The 22,410-nt window shown below is 39.1% G+C and overlaps 1 protein-coding gene across 1 annotated transcript; it reads left to right on the top strand.

The window, feature by feature from the left end:
• The first annotated feature begins 28 nt into the window (after positions 1–28).
• Positions 29–21,593, top strand: ampd3b (adenosine monophosphate deaminase 3b). The gene is made up of 16 exons (XM_022217419.2): positions 29–236; positions 4,579–4,647; positions 8,744–8,966; positions 9,126–9,300; positions 9,859–10,024; positions 12,733–12,952; positions 13,126–13,255; positions 13,496–13,690; positions 13,803–13,934; positions 14,608–14,771; positions 15,269–15,395; positions 15,615–15,778; positions 17,116–17,236; positions 17,805–17,978; positions 18,263–18,373; positions 20,645–21,593. The coding sequence occupies exons 2-16, from the start codon at positions 4,590–4,592 to the stop codon at positions 20,819–20,821; spliced, it is 2,337 nt and encodes a 778-aa protein (XP_022073111.2). The 5' UTR covers positions 29–236; positions 4,579–4,589; the 3' UTR covers positions 20,822–21,593.
• The last annotated feature ends 817 nt before the right edge of the window (positions 21,594–22,410 follow it).

Genomic DNA, 22,410 nt, shown 5'->3' with positions numbered 1-22,410 from the left:
TAAGTGCAAATTTCCTCCAGCACTTCCTTTACAACAGAGACTAAACGGGATGCAGATCACTTCCTGAAACTCATGTATCTAACGCTGTGCACCTTTACAGTTCTGACGGGCAGTGAAAGGGTTAACCAGCTGTGCTTCTGCCAGAGGCTGAACTTGCAAGACTTCCGTCTGATGACACCTAATAAGGGTCTCAACCGTTCCAGGAGATTTTGACATTGTGCACGAGCCTGCAAACAGTAAGTACACTGCTGTCCCAATAATTCTTCATTCTAGCATAACTTGAAGCTTTACCTTCAAGCTCTTCTGTCTATAATCACTTCATGCTATTGTCACCGCTCTGGCATTCTTTTTGCGCTTACCCTGCTTTGAATGTAGCATCTGCTGATAGAAATGCCGTTGTGTTAATTTGCCTTGGAAATCAATGGAGATAACATATTTTGAAGTAAAAAGACACTGTTCTTTGAAGTGGCTCTTAGCTCTGTTAGTTTTTCAGACCAGCAGATGCTAAAATAGAAGAATTTCAATATTATTCAATGTAACTGATAATTTAAAACACCAAAAAGTTGAGGATTTTTAGTTTTAAGCTGCAGCTCTTACAGTGTTCATGTTTGTGTGGGCGTGTTCATGCTCTTGTTCCCTCACCGACCAAAGAAAAGCCTTTCAAGGTGTAGCACAGTCAATGATTCCCAGAGGCTGAAATGTATTTCAGGTGATTTGTACATGACATGGAAAGCAATATGCTTGAGAGATTTGTAACATGCTTGAGACGCATACTAATTGTTGTGAAGATAAATTATTTTAAAACATATTTCCACAAAGTAGGACTGGACCACATTCATGTCATTTGTGCTTGTCCGTGACAACAAAATTGAGTCTAAAATACCATAATCTGTCTAAGCATAAATTAGCGGCAAAAAAAAAAAACATCTGCTCACCTGTTTTCCTAAGAAGAGACTTTTCCCATCACCTCTTTTCACTATCAGATTACAGCTTCAACTTGTGCCTGCTTGTAGAAATTTTTGCTTCAGCTAAAACTGTGTTCGTCTGTTTGTGCAGGGGGCAAATATTTGCATTTTCTAACAATCACTGAGCCTCTCTGTTTCTTTCAAGTAAAAACAGGAATGCTTAACTTTCTAAGATCTGTTAGACTTTGCACATGATACAGGCTTTGACATACAGAAATGCCTCGCCATGACATTCTTTGCATGTCTCAACAGTTGGTCCAAGTCAGTACAAAAAAATGAGTCACTGGTACTTATGCAAAACAAGAACTTCAAGTTCTCAGAATGCCCTGAGGAACGCCCCCATCCTGCCAGAGCACGAAAATGCCTTTAGCGTTTTTGTACTATCAGTCATGCTATTTCTGACCATGCTGTCTGCAACACCACACTGGCATCAAAACAGCGAAGGAGGACGACTGATCATTTAAGTTTCTTCATAAAAGACCATTCTGTACAGCAGTGAAGTTAGTTATTAGGTGGGATTGATCTTAACTGCCAAAGAGTTCACTTCTTCATTCAGCTGTGAATCAACTAGTACATTATTGCTGTTGTCATAAAGAGCTATTTATTAACTCAGGATAACTGAGCACCTCTCAGTCAAATACATCACATCTGATGCATTGATCTTTGCATTGACATTTGATGTTCAAATGTATTTTCATTATCTCAATTGTGCCCACAACTGCATACGACTCAGTTTTTTGAGCGAACAGCTAACAGCTACAGCCCACAATTTCAGTCGGATCTACTTTACAGCAGCACAGCCAGGTGATCTAAGTGGGTCACTATTTTTGGTATTAATAAGGTCCTGTTCAGATTGCATTTATGTGTTGCCCTGTGACAGACTGGTGACTTATGCGTTGTGTTCCCTGCCTACACCTTAAACCAGCTGGGATAGACTCCACCCTCACCACCACAACCCTAGAGAGGAAACTGTTACATACGATTTAGGAGAATTTGAATATCCCAATATAAACAAACCCGTTTGCATTGATGTCAGTATACTGATACTGCATGCCAGTGCAGCACCTTTAGATAAACAAAAGAGCAGTGTGACTCAATGTTGCAACGTTGTGTACACTAAGCTTGTAGCAGAAAAAACAGGAAATTCCAAAACCGACACATCTGATATGAAATGTTCTCAGCTAACTGCCAGCCTGTTTTTTTTTTTTTTTGTTTTTTTTTAAATCTTCTACTTCTTCTATTGTTGGTCAACTCAATGTTGTATACATATAATGCAGTCAAAAAGTTCTCAAAGTTTGGAGGAAGGAGAACCTTACAGAAGGACAACCAGCAGAGCGGCACTTCACCAATCAGGCCTTTGTGGTAGAGCGGCCAAACAAAAGATACTTCTCATTAAAACATGCATTTCTGTGGAAAACTGCAAGGCTTATATTAAAAACCTTAAACTGTGTGTTTACAGCTGACTTTCTGAATATTAATCTAGCAAAAAAAACATAATTCTAACTTTTAAAAATAAGTCAGTACAATTATGATTGAAATCTTATCACCTACCATTAACAATAATTTCATTTTCTTTTAAGTCAACATCATATCTGTTACTGGAATACTGTTTGTCCCTACTTCCTCTAGAATAAAGAAAAAAAGGTTCCTCTTGCCATTGTTAGATCTGCACTCGGTCTCCAGTGTACTTCTTGTAAACTGAACGAAAATATCAACCAAATAAATACCCACAGGTATTCAAAAAATATAATATAATAGGTGCATTTCACAGCATTTATCAGCAACTAACTCCTGCTACTGGTTAACCTACTGACGTCTGACATTGCGGTAAGCATGTTGCGTCACTTCATGGTATCAATACATTGTGCTGTACTGATGTTTAAGGATTAATCTTCACTCACTTCACCCCAAATCTCTCTAGACATGGCTTATTTTAGATTGTAACATACACTTGCCCTACTGAACCCCATGTCTTGCAAAGATAATTTTACACTTAACATAAATTTGACATGCTGGCCCAGCAGATCAGCAGTAGTGCCCCATGTTTGGATTGTTGTCTGCCTCCTGTAGCGATTATGGTTTTGGTCATAAATGTAGTCTTTCTGCAGCAAAGCAGTTGTTTTTATCCGTTGAAATCCCTAAAGGACCAATTCAATTCAAAATGCCATTTTTCACCTGCAACAATGAGAATGCCTCCCCTACAATGTGACTAAAGTTATGAATGTATCAAAAAGACCTGAGGGTTACATTTTTTAGCTTATAGTAATATTAATTTTTGCAATAATTACAATTGAGATCATTTCTTGAAATCATATTTATTAGTCTAAACAAGAATATTAGAAACAAACACATACAGCTTAAACATTGGAAACAATCCTATAGTACTGCCTGTAATTATGCTAAATGTCAGGCCTGAATAGACTTTAATCTGCAAACATGGTCAAAATGATGTAATTATGCCGTGAACTTGGTTAAACATGGCCACTATTCAGCCCTTGAACAAGCCCACATCAGCTCTAGGGCTGCCGTGGTAGTGCTGACCCTGTTTCCGAACAAGCTGGGATATGGAAGAAGACAATTTCCCTGGCAAATCAACAAAATATAATTTAAAATTGTACTATTCAGTTACAAGAAACATTTAAGTTCCACAAAGAGGAACTTTTGATACACCCACAGACATACAGAAAACATTTAACACACACATAAAATACAAAGACAAGCAGCACCGGGGCAAATTGTTCACACTAAATTCCAGCCACCTTGATTGTGAGGTTAGTTGATGATTTATACCCCGGGTGAGATGATGTATGTAGAAGGCTGGATGTACATGGAGGGAACCGGGTGGTGGCCCAATCAGACAAGCTGTGAGGCGGGGAGAGCAAAGGGTGGAGTTCAGGTCTTCAGCTCAAGGCTAATTAGCTGAGACAACTGGCAGCTGGGGCTGTGGAGCTCTAAAACCAGCTACAACTGGGCCTGCACAGACCATCTCCCCACACCAGCTGACTCGGGCGAAGGTAGGGGACACCCTGGACAGGTCAGCAGTCTGTCGCCAGTCTGTCTGTCACGGGGCTACATATACAGACAAACAATCACACTACGAACAATTTATTTTACTTGATTCACACCTACGAACAATTTAGAGTAGCCAATTCACCTCAGCATATTTTTGGACTGTGGGAAGAAGCCGGAGTGCCCGGAGAAAACCCACGCATGCACAGGGAGAACATGCAAACTCCATGCAGAAAGATCCCAGTCCCAGACCAGGATTTGAACCGGGGATCTTCTTGCTGCAAGGCGATAGTGCTAACCACTATACCACTGTGCAGCCCTTCGAATGAGACGTCGCTGCCACAGGGGGGGCAGCGATCGGCTTGAGGTTATGTAGAGTCACCAAAGCACCCCGGCGCCCCGAGGGGCCACCCCGCATGGGTTTTGGGTCTGATAAATGCATGCATCCCCTGAGGTCAGCATCTCCCCACACAATAGCTTCAAAAGTCCACCACAATACCAGTGATCTTAAGAGAGGGGATACATATTTACACCAGATTTCACATCTAAGCTATTACTTTGCCAGTGAGTAGTCCATTGTTAATTAAAGCTATGCTTCTTCTAGGTAAAAGCAAAATGAAGAAAAGGGACGCACTCCTCCACAAGCAGCAGTCGACACCATGCTTTTCGAGGGGTAAGTAAATATTCCAATATTCTAAAACACGGGCACAGATGCACAGTTCTACAGAAAAGCAAACTTGGCTCTGATTTCAGGGCCGCCAACAAAATTCTATACGTTCAGTTGTTGAATATCGTTACAACACAGCTCACCACTCCTGGTGACACACAAATCGGCCTCTTTCGCTGATGCTGGACAAGGATTTTACTCCACTCAACCTTGATGTTCCACCTAAATACGGCACAGGAAAAAAATTGAGTCACCTTTTGGCAACATACTACGAAGAGCATCAATGACTTTGGACTGTTTTCTATTGTAATAATAAAAGCACAATATTTCAGTGCATTTCAAAGTTGTGTGCTGTCATCTCAAACTGGGAAAGGTAAGAACAATGACACAGTGGACCTAGCAGGAGATGTATTCACTGTGTACACTTCAGAGAGCTGAGCTTAAAGCCAGGGCAGTGGTTGTAAATTGCTTATAAAAATATATATACAATCCATGGCAGTGATTCAAAGCAGGAAATGTGACACAACTGCAGCTAAAGCCTGGACTTCCACCTTTGTGAACATATGATTATGTGCCGACTAAGAGCAGTTTTGTCCTGAAATGTACTTCACAAAATGACAAATCCTGCAGCTTTTTTTTGTATTCTTTCAATTTTCTTAGTGGAAAACAAGTTGTAAGAGCTGGTGTATTTTATGTGGCTTTTGCAATGGAAAGTAACATGTCCAGACATATTTTTACTACTACTACTTTAGTCAGACTTTGGGTTGAGTTATTTGGATTAAAGAACGGACACTTTTCTTTGACTGCAGTCACAGTGATACTCTCCAGCCTTTAGAGTCTTTGCCATACACTAAAGTATAATTTCAATCTTTTAGAAACCTATTTAATAGAAGATTCTGCATAAATCTGTGTATGCTATTGTAATCATGGAAAACTGTTTTCAGATGACTATGGATGTATTTTCATAGTCACAAACTTCTCAACTTTTTGCATTTGGTAAATAACGGATTTTTTAAAAAGGAAATCCAACGGCGGCCTTGTAAAGACTATTTGCATGGAAAAAATGTCCTTTAACATAGTGACTAGTTAAGCCTTACTGAATCATATGGGAGCAATTAGGATCTTAAAAGGTCCATTCCCAGCCTTTGATGCACAACATGGGTCAAAAGTGACCCATATTAAGTGGAATATGGTATCTTTTGACCCATTTTGTGCATCAAAGTGTTAATATTACCTGGTGAACCACAGTATTTCGTTCCCTCCTTATTGCCCCATCTCACAGATAGCTGCTCTTATGCTAGCAGACAGTTGTGACATACCAGCTTGGATTAGCTGCTCCTGTTGCCATGATGCTCACAACACCCTAAAATAGAGATAGAAGAGGATATTCAAGACCGCAACATCTAGCAGCTGCATCACGCATACAGTCCCTGGGCCACATAAACAACAGAGCAAAGCCTGACAGAGGCAGTCGGAGTGAACACCCTGAGGAGAAGCCTCACAGATACGAGAGACACGGACACCAGGCGCGAGGACAATCTTGACAGTTTCAAGAGCATTTAGCAACACTTGAAAGTGTTCTGTGAGACCTGGCATCGAATGCCAGGCATATGAAAACAGTGGAGCCAAAGCTAAGAGCTAGGGGGGTCTAGAAGACACAGAAGCAGACATATGAAAGCTGAGATACTTGACTCAACAGGCAGAGACTGAGAAAACCAAACATGGCCCAAATCACAACAGAAGGTAAGAGAGAGACAGACCTACAGCACCCCTGCTGATTGTCAAACTGTTCAGTGATGCTGGGATGCTAAGTGTTTAAAATGATGACAATAATAATAATAAAGAGGTTCACTAAACAGCTACTGTCTGATGCACAAAGGCAGTATTGGACAATGCACTTTCTGATTGATACTGACAAATCTAAAGAAGATTTACCAGCTTTAACCGAACAGCTGAAAAAAGGATATTTAATAAAATATTAAAAGTGATTATTATAAAATGAATTACTGAATTCTGATGTTTTTGTGATTATTGTTAACTTGTTACAAATTCAAGAACTTTGTTGCCATACACTCAGCAAAAAACACAGTAGTTACTGAGTGATGAAATTCTTATTTTGTGAATTCCCTTCATACAACTGAAATAACAAATAAAATGAGATGAGATAATAAATAATAATAGAATAAGATTAAAAAAAAGTTACAAACAAAGTCTGTGTGCAAATGTTGGCAATATTGCAATGCTGTCACATTGCAAAATTAAGACAAAAATTTACTTGCAATTGATAAACCTTCCCAACATACCCAGAATGCTTTGTGCATGTCAGTTTTCAATAGTTGGGGGGATATAGGTCAAGGTCATCCAAGACGCTGCTCAGCTGGTCCAGTACAGAGAGAGCGTACACGTGCTGAGAGACTCATTAGGAATGACAGCTTCCGAAATGTGCCAACCAATGAACAGGCAGCTAACTGTGCCAGTAGGAGGGCAAACATTAATGGTGTCATCTGGGAAGATGCCAAAAGTTTTTAGACAGATGGAGTTGCATGTAAACGATCAGGAATGTAGTCTACAGCTGAGAAATTTGTTATCTGATACAGTGTGCTGCACATCCAGTCTTGTACTTGTTGATTCATGTATCTGCACCTGGTTTGATGTGACCGAGTGACCTACACTGACTGCAGCATAAATAATTTTAGCAACGGTGATGACCTATTAATCAGAATAGCCAAGCATCTCCCCCACTGATGGGATGCTGGTTAGCAACAGTAGTTTTTACACCACGGGCATTACGCGAGTAGAAAAAGCTATTTGAAAATAACCCCGCTGTGTATCATCTAATCTGATCAAACTACATATTCACAGGGCCTTGAGTTTAAAATTAGCATCAGAGCTCATGCCATGGCTGCATAACAGAACTGGCTCAATCCAAATAAACAGACTGTTTTCCCACCAAAAGGTCTTGAGAAACAAGATGACAGTATGCAGTTATAACAACAGGGTCAGACATTCCTTTTCCATTTACAGTAAACGCTGCAGTAACTATATTCCTGTAAAGTAGCACAATGCATATTTGGAGATCCTTCTCCAAATGTGTTTGTTTTTGACTTTCTGTTAGCCAAGCTGTTTTAGACTTTCTGCAAAAATGTGAGTGATAAAAGAAATTCTGATCCACTGATCAGATTTCTGTAGCAAAATGCAGCAACAGTGAGGAGCATGAAGGCATAACGTTCAACCAGCAACCAACAGTCAACTGAACTTCTAAAACTCATGCCCCTCTAATGCATTGGAACTTTGTAGTCATGAATGCAGATTGATTACAAAGTCATACAATATATATTATGTATGGGTTGCAAGTTCAATGATAGTTTGACAATTTTAGTGTTGCATTATGCTGAAATTGCATGACAAAGACACATAATATTATCAAAAGACAAAGTCCAGGTCTTAGAACTCCTTTTGGTTTTCCAAGTGTCACATACTGTTCTCAGTGTTGTTTGGTCTCACAAAGAGTGACCCTTACTCCCAAAGAGCTAAGAGGTCATGCTGCCACTTGAGGGTGGCTGGGAAAGTGATTAATTGTGTTTACTGTAACTTGCCTCGCTAGTTGGCAGAATACGTAGCCAGTCCTGAAACACAAATCAGCCACTCAAGACATGTTTACTGGTGCAAGATAACATGAGGCATTGCAAAATACCCCTCTGCCCTGCTTCAGACTTGTACGTCTCAAGTTTATCTACCAGGAAATTGTATTTACTGCCATCACTAAGAAAATGTTATTTCTCCTTTACATGCTGCTATAATTCCTCACATTAATGCAATGAAATATAATGCATCAGCGTGTCAGCAACTTGCTCAGACATTACTAAATTATTACATCTATCTACTTCACTGAGTGCTGCTACTGACTGCAGTAACTAATTTCTAGTAATGACAATTAGCTCACAATATTAGAATAGAACAAACATATCATTTCTGTAATTAAATAAAAACTATATGCGTCTAGAAGATAAATCTTTCCTTCTTCTGATACCTTTGTAAATGCCACATTTGTTGGCAAGAAAGATGTGACTCACTTAAACGTACATTTACTTGACCTCCTCAGATATCCCCCGGCTTTTCCAAAGAATGTCAATGAGTGAGGTGGATGAGAGGGTACGTCTGATAGCAGAGAAGGTATACGCCTCTGCCCTGAAGGAGGAAGACACCAAGGATGCTATGGCGCTATTCACTGTGCCTGAGGACTGTCCCATCGGTCTGCATGAGGACAGGGAGAGGGCACTGCAAAAGGAGATGGCTGAGCAGCAGTCTCAGGAGTCTGTTAAGAGGTAGGAAGTGTAATCAGACATGTCTCTTTCTGAATATTTTTGCATCATAAAACACCAACCTACATCAGAAAATGCTCCCAGTTTTTGAAAGTGTAATTGAGGCAGATGTGAGCTATCGGTCTGTTAGAGTAAAGATCGTCCTTTCTTGTGTGTCACTAGGAAGAAGAACTTCATGTTGAAGCGTTCGCAGTCAGTATCTCTGCAGATACCCTGCCCTGACTGGGCCCTGTCTGGCGTTTCCCCACTGCTAAGTCCAACCACTCCTGAACCTGTTCTTCCAGAAAGCTTCCCAGACTTCCAGCGGGTTACCATCAGCGGGGACTACTGTGCAGGGGTAAGCAGAGTGAACACTTCACAAGCTGATGTGCAACTCAACATCTCCCTGCAATCAAAATGGGAACCATAAGGAAAATAAGCCCCTCTACACAAATAAATATGCAACAATTGGACAAGAGACAGTAATATTTAACAGCTATAGCCATGCTAGAGAGATTCCCAGTAGGACTGTAATCCTCTTTTCTGATCAGAAAACAAAATGGATGAGTGGTTTATAGAATCATACCAATAATGAAATAAAAAGAAAAAGTGGCCAGTTAGGATCACCATAGTAAATGTCATGTTTTACCCAAATAGAAGTCCATCCTCTGTATACTGATCATTGTCAAAAAGTCTAAATGCAAAAATGATTCTATCTGGTGCTAAAGCAATGTCTATGAAGCTGTGAACCTCAGTTTCATCTAATTTCTGGAGTTCTTTAAAGTGTTTTAGGGCACACTGTTTCTAGCATGTTGCCTTGATGAAGGAAAATACAAAATGAAAACTCATTTACAATAATGAATGCATTTAGCAACTTGAATTTAGAACTTTTTGAAATTCCCCATAATGTTTACAGATCACAGTTGAGGACTACGAGCAAGCAGCCAAGAGTCTGCTCACAGCACTGTTCATCAGAGAGAAATACTCCAGGCTGGCCTACCACCGTTTCCCCAGAACCACTGCACGTTTCCTTCGCAATGCTGAAAATGAGAAGTGGCAGGAGGAGGATGAGGTCTTGCCAGGTGGGGGCATTAATGAAACTTTCTTACTCACAAAAAACACTGTACAAAGTGTACTCCGGTGAAGTAGTTATTTTGTTTTTTATGTCTAGTCTTTACTCTTGCACGTGAAGCTAGAGGCTGTATACGTCTATGGTAAAGCTGAACAAGTGCAGTCATTTCTCAATAACAGCATTTCTCACAATAGATTTTACACAAAGGATGCTGATGCTACAGTGAGGCTGCCTGGGGAGGTGCATTAACAAAACAACTGGGGAAAAAAAATAACTGCAACAACAATTTCATGTCAACAATTAGGTACATATACGGAGCGTATACTAAATATCATTGCCTGGCAATCAATTTTAGAATAATCTCCACTTTTGTTCCAATGTTTAGCTGTGTATTGCATTGTAACGATGAAGCCGATTTATGTATTAACTATTCAGTACAGCTATTTTCAGACCTCTCTGTATGTGTGCATCAGAGCTGGTGTGAATGTGTGAGCAAAGGTCAGACTATTCCTGACAACAAAGAAAAGGATATGTTTCCAGAAGCTTCTCCAAAAGCACAATGCAGCTCACAAGAACAGAGAGACGGAGAAAGAAAAAGTGTCATGTTGGAAGTATTCATATGTTAAATGTTAACCTCAAGGTAATCAAAACATTTGCTGCATTTAAGTTAGTCATCTTGCCACTTTTTGCAAATATTAGTCACACTCATTGATGAATCTGTAACTGTGTAATTTGAAAAATCAATCATTCAAATGATTTGATTAAACAGAACGAAAGTGTAGTAGTGTTTACCATCTGGGGTTATCAATGTTGTATGAGCTTTTGGTGAAGGATAAGTAAAGATCAACAGTTTAATGTGATTGCACTGGGCATAGGAAATACATTTTGGCTGATGAAGATTAAGGTTGTAATGTCCAATCTAAAAAATTGTATGGGAATAGTATGAGTTCAAGGGGATCTAAAGTAATATTTTTAGAGTAGGTGTTCTGAAGACGAACTGCTGCTGGCTCCTCACAGACACCTGAGCAGTTAACATATGCAACAGGGTCTCCTCTACAATAAATCGACGGTCTACCAAACTAAAAATTCATCAACAAAAAGTCAGCATAGTATTTTACACGGGGAAATGTTCTCCAGACGGCAGTATAAGAATACACCAGCGGCCTTACCATGAAGGCAAAGAATGTCTTACAACACTTTGGCTGTTGCATCAAGAGTGTGAAGAGTTCAAAGCAGCATTTTTTTCACTTAATATTATAATCTTGACTGGAATAGTGAATTCTACAATTAAAAAAAAACTCATTCTCTTATACATCTTTATTTAAACTGTTAACAGAGCATGTGTGTATATAGATAATTTCATCAGTGTAACTATCAGTGGGTAATCAGCAAACTTCTTAGTCACACTAGCATAGTTAAATGTCGCAATACTTATGAAATTAACTCATGCAATACTTAGTGACTAAGTGGAAAATGTTTTTAGATGGGCTTCATTACAAAGTTTTCTAATCTCACCAAACCTCTCAATTGCAACAATTTTGGGTGTCTATCCTAAGAAAAAAAAAGAAAGTGTGCAACTGAAAGTGTAGAGTTTGATGCACACTGCAAATATTAAGTAACTACAGCATGCGCCTAAGTAACTGAATGCAAACTGGACTGACTATTTAGTTCTGACTTGCCAATTAGCAACTGCCAGTGTACAAAAGTCAGGTTCAGCAGGTTATATCAGGTGTTTCTTAATTCAGTGATTTAATGTCAGGATGAACCAAAATGAATTTACAGATTTTGTTTGTGTCTCTCCACACACCAATGGGGAAAAAAGCTTGTACCTCAAACAACCCTGCCAAGTGCTGTTTGGGGTAAAACACCGCCACTCTGTTACATCACTGTACAATCCCATGAACTGATTGTTTCTGTAGTTTCAGCTACTTCAACAAAATTAGACATTTCTTTAATAATACCATTACCTGATCGCGTCACACCAAGTTCAGCTGTCAAAATCTCCCAGTTAAAATGTTCTATTTATCAAGAAATTAACTGGTTCATCTTCAAGTTCACAATCAGGACATTTGGTACTTGGCCACAAACATTTGTATTTAATGTGTAAACACATTAATCATCAACATGTGATATCTTGTGCTGCTATGTATATATGCATTTTTACTATGTGTGTTGAACGTTGGCCCAAAAATGTGGAGGATGAATGAAGTTCTATTTGATCCCGTTTTGAGGCTGTAGCTACAGATTGTGAATATTAAGTCTGGTATGTGTCACATTTTCAATACACTTAACGATAAATGAATAAAGAAACCAGTCGATGTTTAAATGTCTTTAGTTTATTTACAATAATGCACTTTGTAACTGAAAACATCCTGGTTGGTGTGGCTTTTTACTTTATTATTCTTTCACATATTTTAAGTTTAGAACTTTCTGCTAGTGAAACCAAAATTTTAAGGCTGAGAATAATAACACTGCAAGGTCAAAAACCTAATCTAAAGGATTAACGTATGCCAGTTTTCACTTGGCTTTTATAATATATGAATGAATGGGCTCCATTATTAATTGTTCTATGCTTTCTAAAAAGTGTGGAAATGTTGTTTTATAAATGTCTTAAAGTTTAATCATGACTAAAGGTTTATTATAATTCAAGAGTCTGTACAACTTAGTCCTATTGCAAAGCATCCTCATATCTTGTTTTCTATAATCGATCATCTGTAGACATTTGGCCCGCCCCTCATGAAGGAGAGGATCCGTACTCCATGGAGGGTATTCCTGAGGACCTAAACTATGAGCTGCAGATGAAAGATGGGATAGTTCATGTTTATGACAATGCAGAGGCCCTGAAACAGCAGCAACCCCACAGCCTCCCTTACCCTGACCTCGAGACCTTCGCGATAGACCTGAGCCATGTACTTGCAATGATAGCTGACGGCCCAACGTAAGTATGCACATATGTACTTTAAGACAATCAATAAAACTGGCATCATACAAAGCTTTTGACTTGTATTTCAGCATGCTACATAAATAATTCCCCACTGTGAACTGGGTGGATGAAAATTAGTTCGTAAAATGACATTTCTTACATTCTTCTGATCTTGTGTTGTCTTAAAGGAAAACCTACTGTCACAGAAGGCTGAATTTCTTGGCCTCTAAATTCTACCTTCATGAAATGCTGAATGAAATGGCAGAGCTAAAAGAGCTGAAAAGCGTTCCACACAGAGACTTCTACAATGTTAGAAAGGTAGGTTGCTATTTTTCCATTTAGTGCAGAAGTATGGAAACAATTAATTAACTCAGTAGAAAAAAAAATACAAAAGGCAGTTCATGTGATTAGCACAGTGTTAGGCAAAAGGTTTGGCTCACTACAGTAAGAGTTATTCTGAACCGTGCCCTCTGTAAATAAACACCAGTTAATGGATATATTGTAAGCTGTCCAATGAGGTCATTCACATTGTCACTGTTTGCTTTGTGTCAAACACAGGTGGACACGCATATACACGCTGCTGCTTGCATGAACCAGAAGCATCTGTTGAAATTTATAAAGACCACATACCAGACAGAGGCAGATCGGGTGGTCTTGGAGAAAGGCAATGAGAAGATGACACTCAAGAAAGTTTTCAACAGCCTCAACATGGACCCCTACGACCTCACTGTGGACTCTCTGGACGTGCATGCTGTAAGAACAAATTAAAATGCACGTAATGTGATGTGAAAATAATCACTTTATTTACTTTGTTGGAATGAGATTGCTGTGATCATCCCCCTTTCACTACAAATTATTCTCCAAGGGAAGACAAACATTTCATCGGTTTGACAAGTTCAACTCCAAATACAATCCAGTGGGAGCCAGTGAACTGCGAGAGATTTATCTGAAAACAGACAACACCATCAAAGGAGAATACTTTGCACGTCTCGTCAAGGTATAGTACAATATTAAATATATACACAAACGTTCAAAAGCTCGGGGTCACTTAGAAATGTCTTTGTTTTTGAAAGAAAAGCAATTTTTTAAATCAATGAAGAGAACATTAAATAATTCAGAAATACAGTCTAGACATTGTTAACGTGGTAAACGACTATTCTAGCTGGAAATGGCTGATTTTTAATGGAATATCCACATATTCTCTCACTCTTATGTGCTAATGGTACATTGTCTAAGCTAATCATGTTGACAGCTAATTGATAAATAGAAAACCCTTGTTCAACAATGTTAGTGCATGAATAAGTGTGAGTTTTCATGGAAAACATGAAATTGTGTGGGTGATCCCAAGCTTTTGAATGGTAGTGTATGTAATATGTACATCTGCACCAAATGAAGGTGAAAGACCTTCTTTAATGTCTTGTCAGAGGTTAAAAAATACCAAAATTACTGATTCCGTGCTACTACTGATGGTTGTCTTCTGACATGTTATCAGAATGCATAAAGTCTAATGTCTACATTTGTTCTTACGAGTATAAAGAAGGCTTTGTTGGTGTTTGGAATTAGCACGGATGTGACATTATCTGTTGTCTGTCCAGTTAATGATTACAAAAGGTCACTTCTGCTTTATCAAGAAACACAACTAACTTCCTGTGGTTTGTTGCCTGTTTCAGGAAGTTGCAAAGGAACTGGAAGAGAGCAAATATCAGCATGCTGAGCCCCGTCTGTCGATTTATGGCCGCTCTGCCAGCGAATGGGAGAGCCTAGCAACCTGGTTCATCCAGCATAAGGTCCATTCACCCAACATGAGATGGATGATCCAAGTTCCCAGGATCTAGTAAGCATTCAATGGAAATAAGAGCCAACTATGAGACAGAGGAAGCACTCCTGACAAAAAGGCAAACATGGGCCTATTAACGCAAGCACACCTGAGTCTAGTCACAGCAACAAAAAACATCTTGGTAGCACTTTATAATACGGCCCAACATCTTCTCTTAGCAAGAGCTAAATTATTTCCATTCACACACTCGGTGATGAAACATTGTTTTTTAGGACTGACATACAGAAAGTGAAGCATCATGTCTGCTCCTAATTTTGCATTTTGTAAAGTCATAGTTTAAGAAATACTGTGTGGATAAATTCTGTCATGTCAGTGTTGCACAACTGTGGCTCTAAATCTAAGATCAGACAAATACAAGTTTCATACCCCTCACAGTCAAGTTTAGAATTACTATAATCAATAGGCTGTTCTGAATAAGGAAAACGATGCTAAAATGTTGTGTGTGTGTTGCATGTATGAGATAATGGGTTGACTTGATTCCTTTTGTCTTGCAGTGACATTTTCAGGTCAAAGAAATTAATACCACACTTTTCGAAGATGCTGGAAAACATTTTCCTCCCCCTGTTTGAGGCAACAATCAACCCTCAAAAGCACAAAGCAATACATGTGTTCTTAAAATACGTAAGTGTTTTGTGAACTGTCAAATCTGTAACAAATGGGAGACTTTTAATGTACAATAGGAACCATATTCATTTGCCTTGTAGTAACCCATATATTTTTAATGATGGTAACTGAGTAGAGAAGAAGTAAGATCTTACTGCATCTTGTTACACTGATAAAACTTACATGGTTGTGTAATATCTGTTTTGCAAACGTGTTGACATTATTATTGTTCTGCAGGTGACAGGATTTGACAGCGTGGATGATGAGTCCAAACACAGTGACCACATGTTCTCTTACAAAAGCCCAAAACCTGAGGCATGGACCACAGATGACAACCCTCCCTACACCTACTACCTCTTCCACATGTATGCAAACATCATGGTGCTCAATAACTTGCGCAAGTAAGTCTCATCTGTTTGTACATGCATTAACTGAAAGGTACAAGATAGTCTTCAAGGAACTGTAAATGATTTCACAGGCTGCGATCCAATCTGTTTGTGTTTTTTGGGCACACATGGGTGAACAATTGGTAGCGAGTTGTTGAAGTGTCTTGACACTAGACGGATTGCAAGTCAATTAGAGACCTGACAAACATGTTTTTAACACTGATTCTTTGACTGAAAAAAGGAATCAATTGATTAATGTTACCAGTGGCGGCTGGTGGTGAAATTTGTTGGGTGGGCTAACAAATGCATACTACCGATTAAATGGTTAACACAGCTGCAAAAGCAACATCACCTATGATACACACAGTTACATCAATTACAGGTAGACTATACTTTTTTTAGTGCTCTACATCAACACTCTCACTCACTCACTCACTCTCTCTCTCACTCACTCACTCACACACACACACACCACTACAAAACGTGTTCCGACTGCAACGACTGCCCACAGATAGCCTGCTGCAACTGTCTTATTAGAACTGTTTGGCGATATGTAGGGCAAAACACGCCTTCAGTACAACAGATGACCTCAGCAAAAACAAGGTGTCACAGTCCTTTAACAGGTCAACATGGGCCTACCTTATTTGAAAAGAAGCTCACATCGACGGCCGATGTGAACCCAGTCCCTTAACTTCCAGCTTTTCCTCCAAAGACATTGAGGAAAATGGACATGAAAGCAAATAATCCACCTCGTTCATGCTAACGCCCACCATAGCTTAACCTTTTCTCCCTCCTTCCCAACTCTGGCGCAAATAGCAGCAACGCTGCATCAACTCGCTGTTATCGGTCAAAAGTCAGTGGTCTGTGGGCTGACTGAAGTTAGCCCAAATGATCAGTAAATCATGGGGGCGGGACATGACACCTGTCAATCACTTACAAGAACAAATGAATAAAAGCGGACTGTATCTGCTGGGGCTGTAAAAAATAAGCCCATTTAGAGATATTCTGTTTTTCTTTTGACTGGTTGGTGCTGTTGCTACCTTTGTTTTCACCTAAACTTAAAACAATCTGTTGTAAGTTATTTAAAAAAAATTTTTCTCATCTTTTTTGTGTTGGCCTGGGAGGGCTTAGCCCTGTTAGCCCATTTATACCAGCCGTCCCTGAATGTTACACAAATGCGCAAACAAGTTCTATTTAAAGTTGGGTCTACTGGCACTCTAGAGAATGGAAACACACTACAGCAAGCGGTTTCTCTACCAATTTTTTTGGAGAATTTAACAACATGAAATAAAACTTCAAATGCAATTTATTAACTACTGTCACACACAGAATAATTATGCGTCTTTCCACAGGGAACGAGGACTAAACACCTTCCAATTTCGGCCTCATTGCGGTGAGGCAGGGTCTATCACCCACTTGGTGTCCGCCTTCCTGACAGCTGATAACATCTCCCACGGACTCAATCTCAAGAAGGTGCAGCACTAAATTCATACTAAGGTTTGAATGTTAATAGCACAAAGTGCTGACAGATATTTGGCACTATTTCACCGCTATTGGTGTACTGCCATCAACATAAGACAGACATCCCACAGCAGATGCAGCAGAAGCCAAACATAATCATAAAAAAGAGGAACAATTTTAAAACCTATCCAACACAGTGCAAAATGCTGTTGATATTTCTGAGATAGAAGAATTTTGAGCTTAGAAGTAGTTTTCACTATACAATTTTAACCGTAACCTGCATCTCTGTGGGTGGCACTTTTTCTGTGCTCAGCTGTGGTGACTAAAACTGTCCATACTCACAGAACCCTAAAATCTATCAACAGCAATTGAAAGATCATCCATGAACTGGATACAGATGCAATTACTATGCTATGAATTAAAAAAACTTGGTAATACCCAATGACATTTAACTCTTTTAAAAAGTTTCCATGGCATTCCTTTAATCTCTAACATTAAAATTTCTCCAATAATCCATCAGAATAACATAAGGTATTACTCACATTACTGTGGTGTGTCTACATGTCTTCCTTCTCCTCAGAGTCCAGTGTTGCAGTACCTGTACTACCTGGGCCAGATCCCGATTGCAATGTCCCCCCTGAGCAACAACAGCCTGTTCCTGCAGTACTCCAAGAACCCACTGCGAGAGTTTCTACATAAAGGACTGTGTGTGTCCCTGTCCACCGACGATCCCATGCAGTTCCACTACACCAAGGTCAGAACCATGGGAACGATGATGATCATACCTGTATTTCATCACAGAATCACTATAATAACTGCTGTAAATATTAGAATTTGTTTTTGGTCACACTAGTCCAGAGACATCTGTACAACTAAACAAGTAATAAACATCCCTATGATGCATAGTATGTAGTGCAGAAGGAACAGGATCTCCCTTACAGTACAAGTAATTTGTAGTCCCTTGTTGAAAGGTGCTAAACTTGCCAGTCTAATAAATCAACAAAACAATTGATAACATCTGTTACTGCAATATTTCAGGAGGCCTTGATGGAGGAGTATGCCATCGCTGCCCAGCTGTGGAAGCTGAGCACCTGCGATTTGTGTGAGATTGCCAGGAACAGTGTTCTGCAGAGCGGTCTCTCACATCAGGTATAGCCGAAGTGTTTTTTTTTTCTTCTAACCTGTTGCAATTGAAGAACTACAAACATAGACAACAAAGGAACAGATTGTTTTATATTTTTGTACATTGCAATGTAAAAATCCTTATCTTTACATAACAGTATTACCAAAAAGTAGTCCTGCTACTTGATTTCCAAATGTTTACACAAGAGTCTAACAAATGATTGAAGCACAGGAAATTTATGATGTTGGAGAAATACATATAACCTCACAATTCTATTTTGCCAAACCCTACTGAAATCTTGCTTCAAGCTTCTTAATATCAATTCCTTTGCAATAGGTGGTTAGATGACAAAATTTCAGTCAGCCTTTCCTAAAATTAAAGGAAAGGTATTCAAACTGTCATTCAAATGAGCTACTGTAACCTCAAAACTAAAACGTTAGACTGGAGACTGTTTAGCTTCATTTGCAAGGACAGCAATCTGATACACACGTGGACAAAATTGTTGGTACCCCTCAGTTAAAGAAGGAAAAACCCACAATTCTCACTGAAATCACTTGAAACTCACAAAAGTAACAATAAATAAAAATTTATTGAAAATTAAATAATCAAAATCAGCCATCACTTTTGAATTGTTGATTAACATAATTATTTAAAAAAACAAACTAATGAAATAGGGCTGGACAAAAATGATGGTACCCATAACTTAATATTTTGTTGCACAACCTTTTGAGGCAATCACTGCAATTAAACGATTTCTGTATTTGTCAATGAGCGTTCTGCAGCTGTCAACAGGTATTTTGGCCCACTCCTCATGAGCAAACAGCTCCAGTTGTCTCAGGTTTGATGGGTGTCTTCTCCAAATGGCATGTTTCAGCTCCTTCCACATATGTTCAATGGGATTCAGATCTGGGCTCATAGAAGGCCACTTTAGAATAGTCCAACGCTTTTCTCTCAGCCATTCTTGGGTGTTTTTGGCTGTGTGTTTTGGATCGTTGTCCTGTTGGAAGACCCATGACCTGCGACTGAGACCAAGCTTTCTGACACTAGGCAGCACATTTCTCTCCAGAATGCCTTGATAGTCTTCAGATTTCATCTTACCTTGCACACTTTCAAGACACCCTGTGCCAGATGCAGCAAAGCAGCCCCAAAACATTACTGAGCCTCCTCCATGTTTCACCGTAGGGACAGTGCTCTTTTCTTCGTATGCTTGGTTTTTGACTCTATGAACATAGAGTTGATGTGCCTTACCAAAAAGCTCCAGTTTGGTCTCATCTGTCCAAAGGACATTCTCCCAGAAGCTTTGTGGCTTGTCAACATGCATTTTTGCAAATTCCAGTCTGGCTTTTTTATGAGTTTTTTTCAGCAGTGGTGTCCTCCTTGGTCGTCTCCCATGAAGTCCACTTTGGCTCAAACAACGACGAATGGTGCGATCTGACACCGATGTACCTTGGCCTTGGAGTTCACCTTTAATTTCTTTGGAGGTTGCTCTGGGCTCTTTGGATACAATTCCAACGATCCGTCTCTTCAATTTGTCATCAATTTTCCTCTTGCGGCCACGTCCAGGGAGGTTGGCTACTGTCCCGTGGGTCTTGAACTTCTGAATAATATGAGCCACTGTTGTCACAGGAACTTCAAGCTGTTTAGAGATGGTCTTATAGCCTTTACCTTTAAGATGTTTGTCTATCATTTTTTTTCGGATGTCCTGGGACAATTCTCTCCTTCGCTTTCTGTTGTCCATGTTCAGTGTGGTACACATCTTTTCACCAAACAGCAGGGTGACTACTTGTCTCCCTTTAAATAGGCAGACTGACTGATTATGAGTTTGGAAACACCTGTGATGTCAATTAAATGACACACCTGAGTTAATCATGTCACTCTGGTCAAATAGTTTTCAATCTTTTATAGAGGTACCATCATTTTTGTCCAGGCCTGTTTCATTAGTTAGTTTTTTTAAATAATTATGTTAATCAACAATTCAAAAGTAATGGCTGTTTTTGATTATTTAATTTTCAATAAATTTTTATTTATTGTTACTTTTGTGAGTTTCAAGTGATTTCAGTGAGAATTGTGGGTTTTTCCTTCTTTAACTGAGGGGTACCAACAATTTTGTCCACGTGTGTATATTTTCTTCTAGACTTTTTGTTCGAGTTAATGAAATACTGTCTTCAGATTGAGCCAGACCCTGTTTAAGTCACTAAACAAGTGCTTGATTAAGATTATAACCTTGTCACCTGCTAAAATCAAACTATTTTCTGTGCAATATCTGGTCTACATATTTTTAACCTTCCCATCCACAGGAGAAGAAACACTTCATTGGCTCCAACTACCTACAGGATGGACCCGAAGGCAACGATATTCGTCGGACAAATGTGGCACAAATCCGCATGGCCTATCGGCATGAGACTCTGTGCAATGAACTCAGTTTTCTGGTGGACGCAGTGAAGACAGAGGGTGGCCAAAGTGCAACCGAATGAATGACCACACAAGTACAAACTGTGCCGGATGTGTCCTGGGAGATAAAGGAGCATTGGCAAGGCAGCACATGGTTGTTGTATAGTTTTACATACTCCTATTGATGTTCTTGATCTAGATTTGATGAAATAATGTGCCTCATCTTTTTGGTTTATGGATGTCTGTGTTGACATATGACATGCACGTAGCCTATTTCATGAAGCATTATACAAACTTGACTTTTAGACCAGATTCAATGTATCTATGAAATTTGACTGTCACTGAGTGCCTTGTTTTTTGGTTTTTTTTTTTTTTAGAAAATGTTTATTTTTCTTTGAAAAGTGGTAAATGTATTTGTGGATCTGAATATATCAAAGGACAATTGTTAGATGGCCTGATGTAGAATTTAAACAGAAGAATATAAAGTTATTTTCACAGAAAATGAGTTACTTATGATGTAATAACAAAGTCCTGCTTAGTGTTGTTTCCAGTTGGATCTATGCATGGGATATTGAACTTTACCTGTACTGCAAGTCTAAAATGAAATTAAGCGTAATGTGCAATGTGAGGTTGGGAGGAGATTAGTGTACTTGTGCTAATTACACTGATTTGCATGATTTTGATAAAAGTGAATGAAAGCTAGGCAAATGTTCAGACACGGAGACTGATCCTTGAAGCTAGCTTTAAACATTGGCATGTTAACAGTGAATCAACTCGCTGATCAGACTCATACTTTTATATGTTTGTCATTTCTAATAGTTTTTCATACCAAAAATAAAGACTGAAGTCAATTAAGCTTTTGACTAACTTTCTTTAAACTTGTCTGTCCCTCACATTACATTCCACTTGAATTTATTTCAAAATGAGCAAAACTTCTCAAAAACTAACAAATGTGATTCAGTAGCCAGACGAGAGGTAGCCTATCAACTTCATATACAGATCCCAGAGTGCTATTTATGTTTAATGATTAGGAGTGTAGACCTTTTAAAGGGATTGATCATTTCAGTGTTGAATCAATGCCTCATTCATTCTCTGTTAACTCTAAAAAGGTAGCTAGACAGCACTATAGGTTGAGGAAACAAAGTGAATGAACTTTACTCATCAAATCAACGTGTCCAATGACACCCCTTAGAGGTAGATCGGTGTATTTTTCTGGCAATTTGATTTTCCGTTCTGAAACGGGTTGTGAAAAACAAAAAACAAGCGGTGATTTGATTTTTGTTTTAAAATACAAAAACTAAAATTAAAACACATGATCATGATCAAAAGGGGATATATAAAATTTCAAAAATGCTTTGATTTTCTGTTAGTGTGAAACAAACAGACAGGAGGCAAAGCGTGTAACGACATGTACTGAGTACGAGCGCCAGATGATAAAAACATCACTTCCTGTTTCCTGCTTTGCTGTACCAATTACATTCAACCACTAGAGGAGGGGCTAACTCTATAGAACAGTCCCGTAACATCTCCCCTTTTTTAGATGGTAGTGTCTACAGATACGGACCCGTACCCGTAGCCTGTGGCCTACGGATACGGCACTTTCCCTTATCATAAATATTAATGAGACGAACATGAATAGCCGGCTGATGAACGCGCTTTGTGATTGGCTGGT

The sequence above is a fragment of the Acanthochromis polyacanthus genome, chromosome 8 (genome assembly GCF_021347895.1).
Source record: "Acanthochromis polyacanthus isolate Apoly-LR-REF ecotype Palm Island chromosome 8, KAUST_Apoly_ChrSc, whole genome shotgun sequence".
NCBI lineage: Eukaryota > Metazoa > Chordata > Actinopteri > Pomacentridae > Acanthochromis > Acanthochromis polyacanthus.
This window is presented reverse-complemented; position numbering and strand designations above follow the sequence as displayed.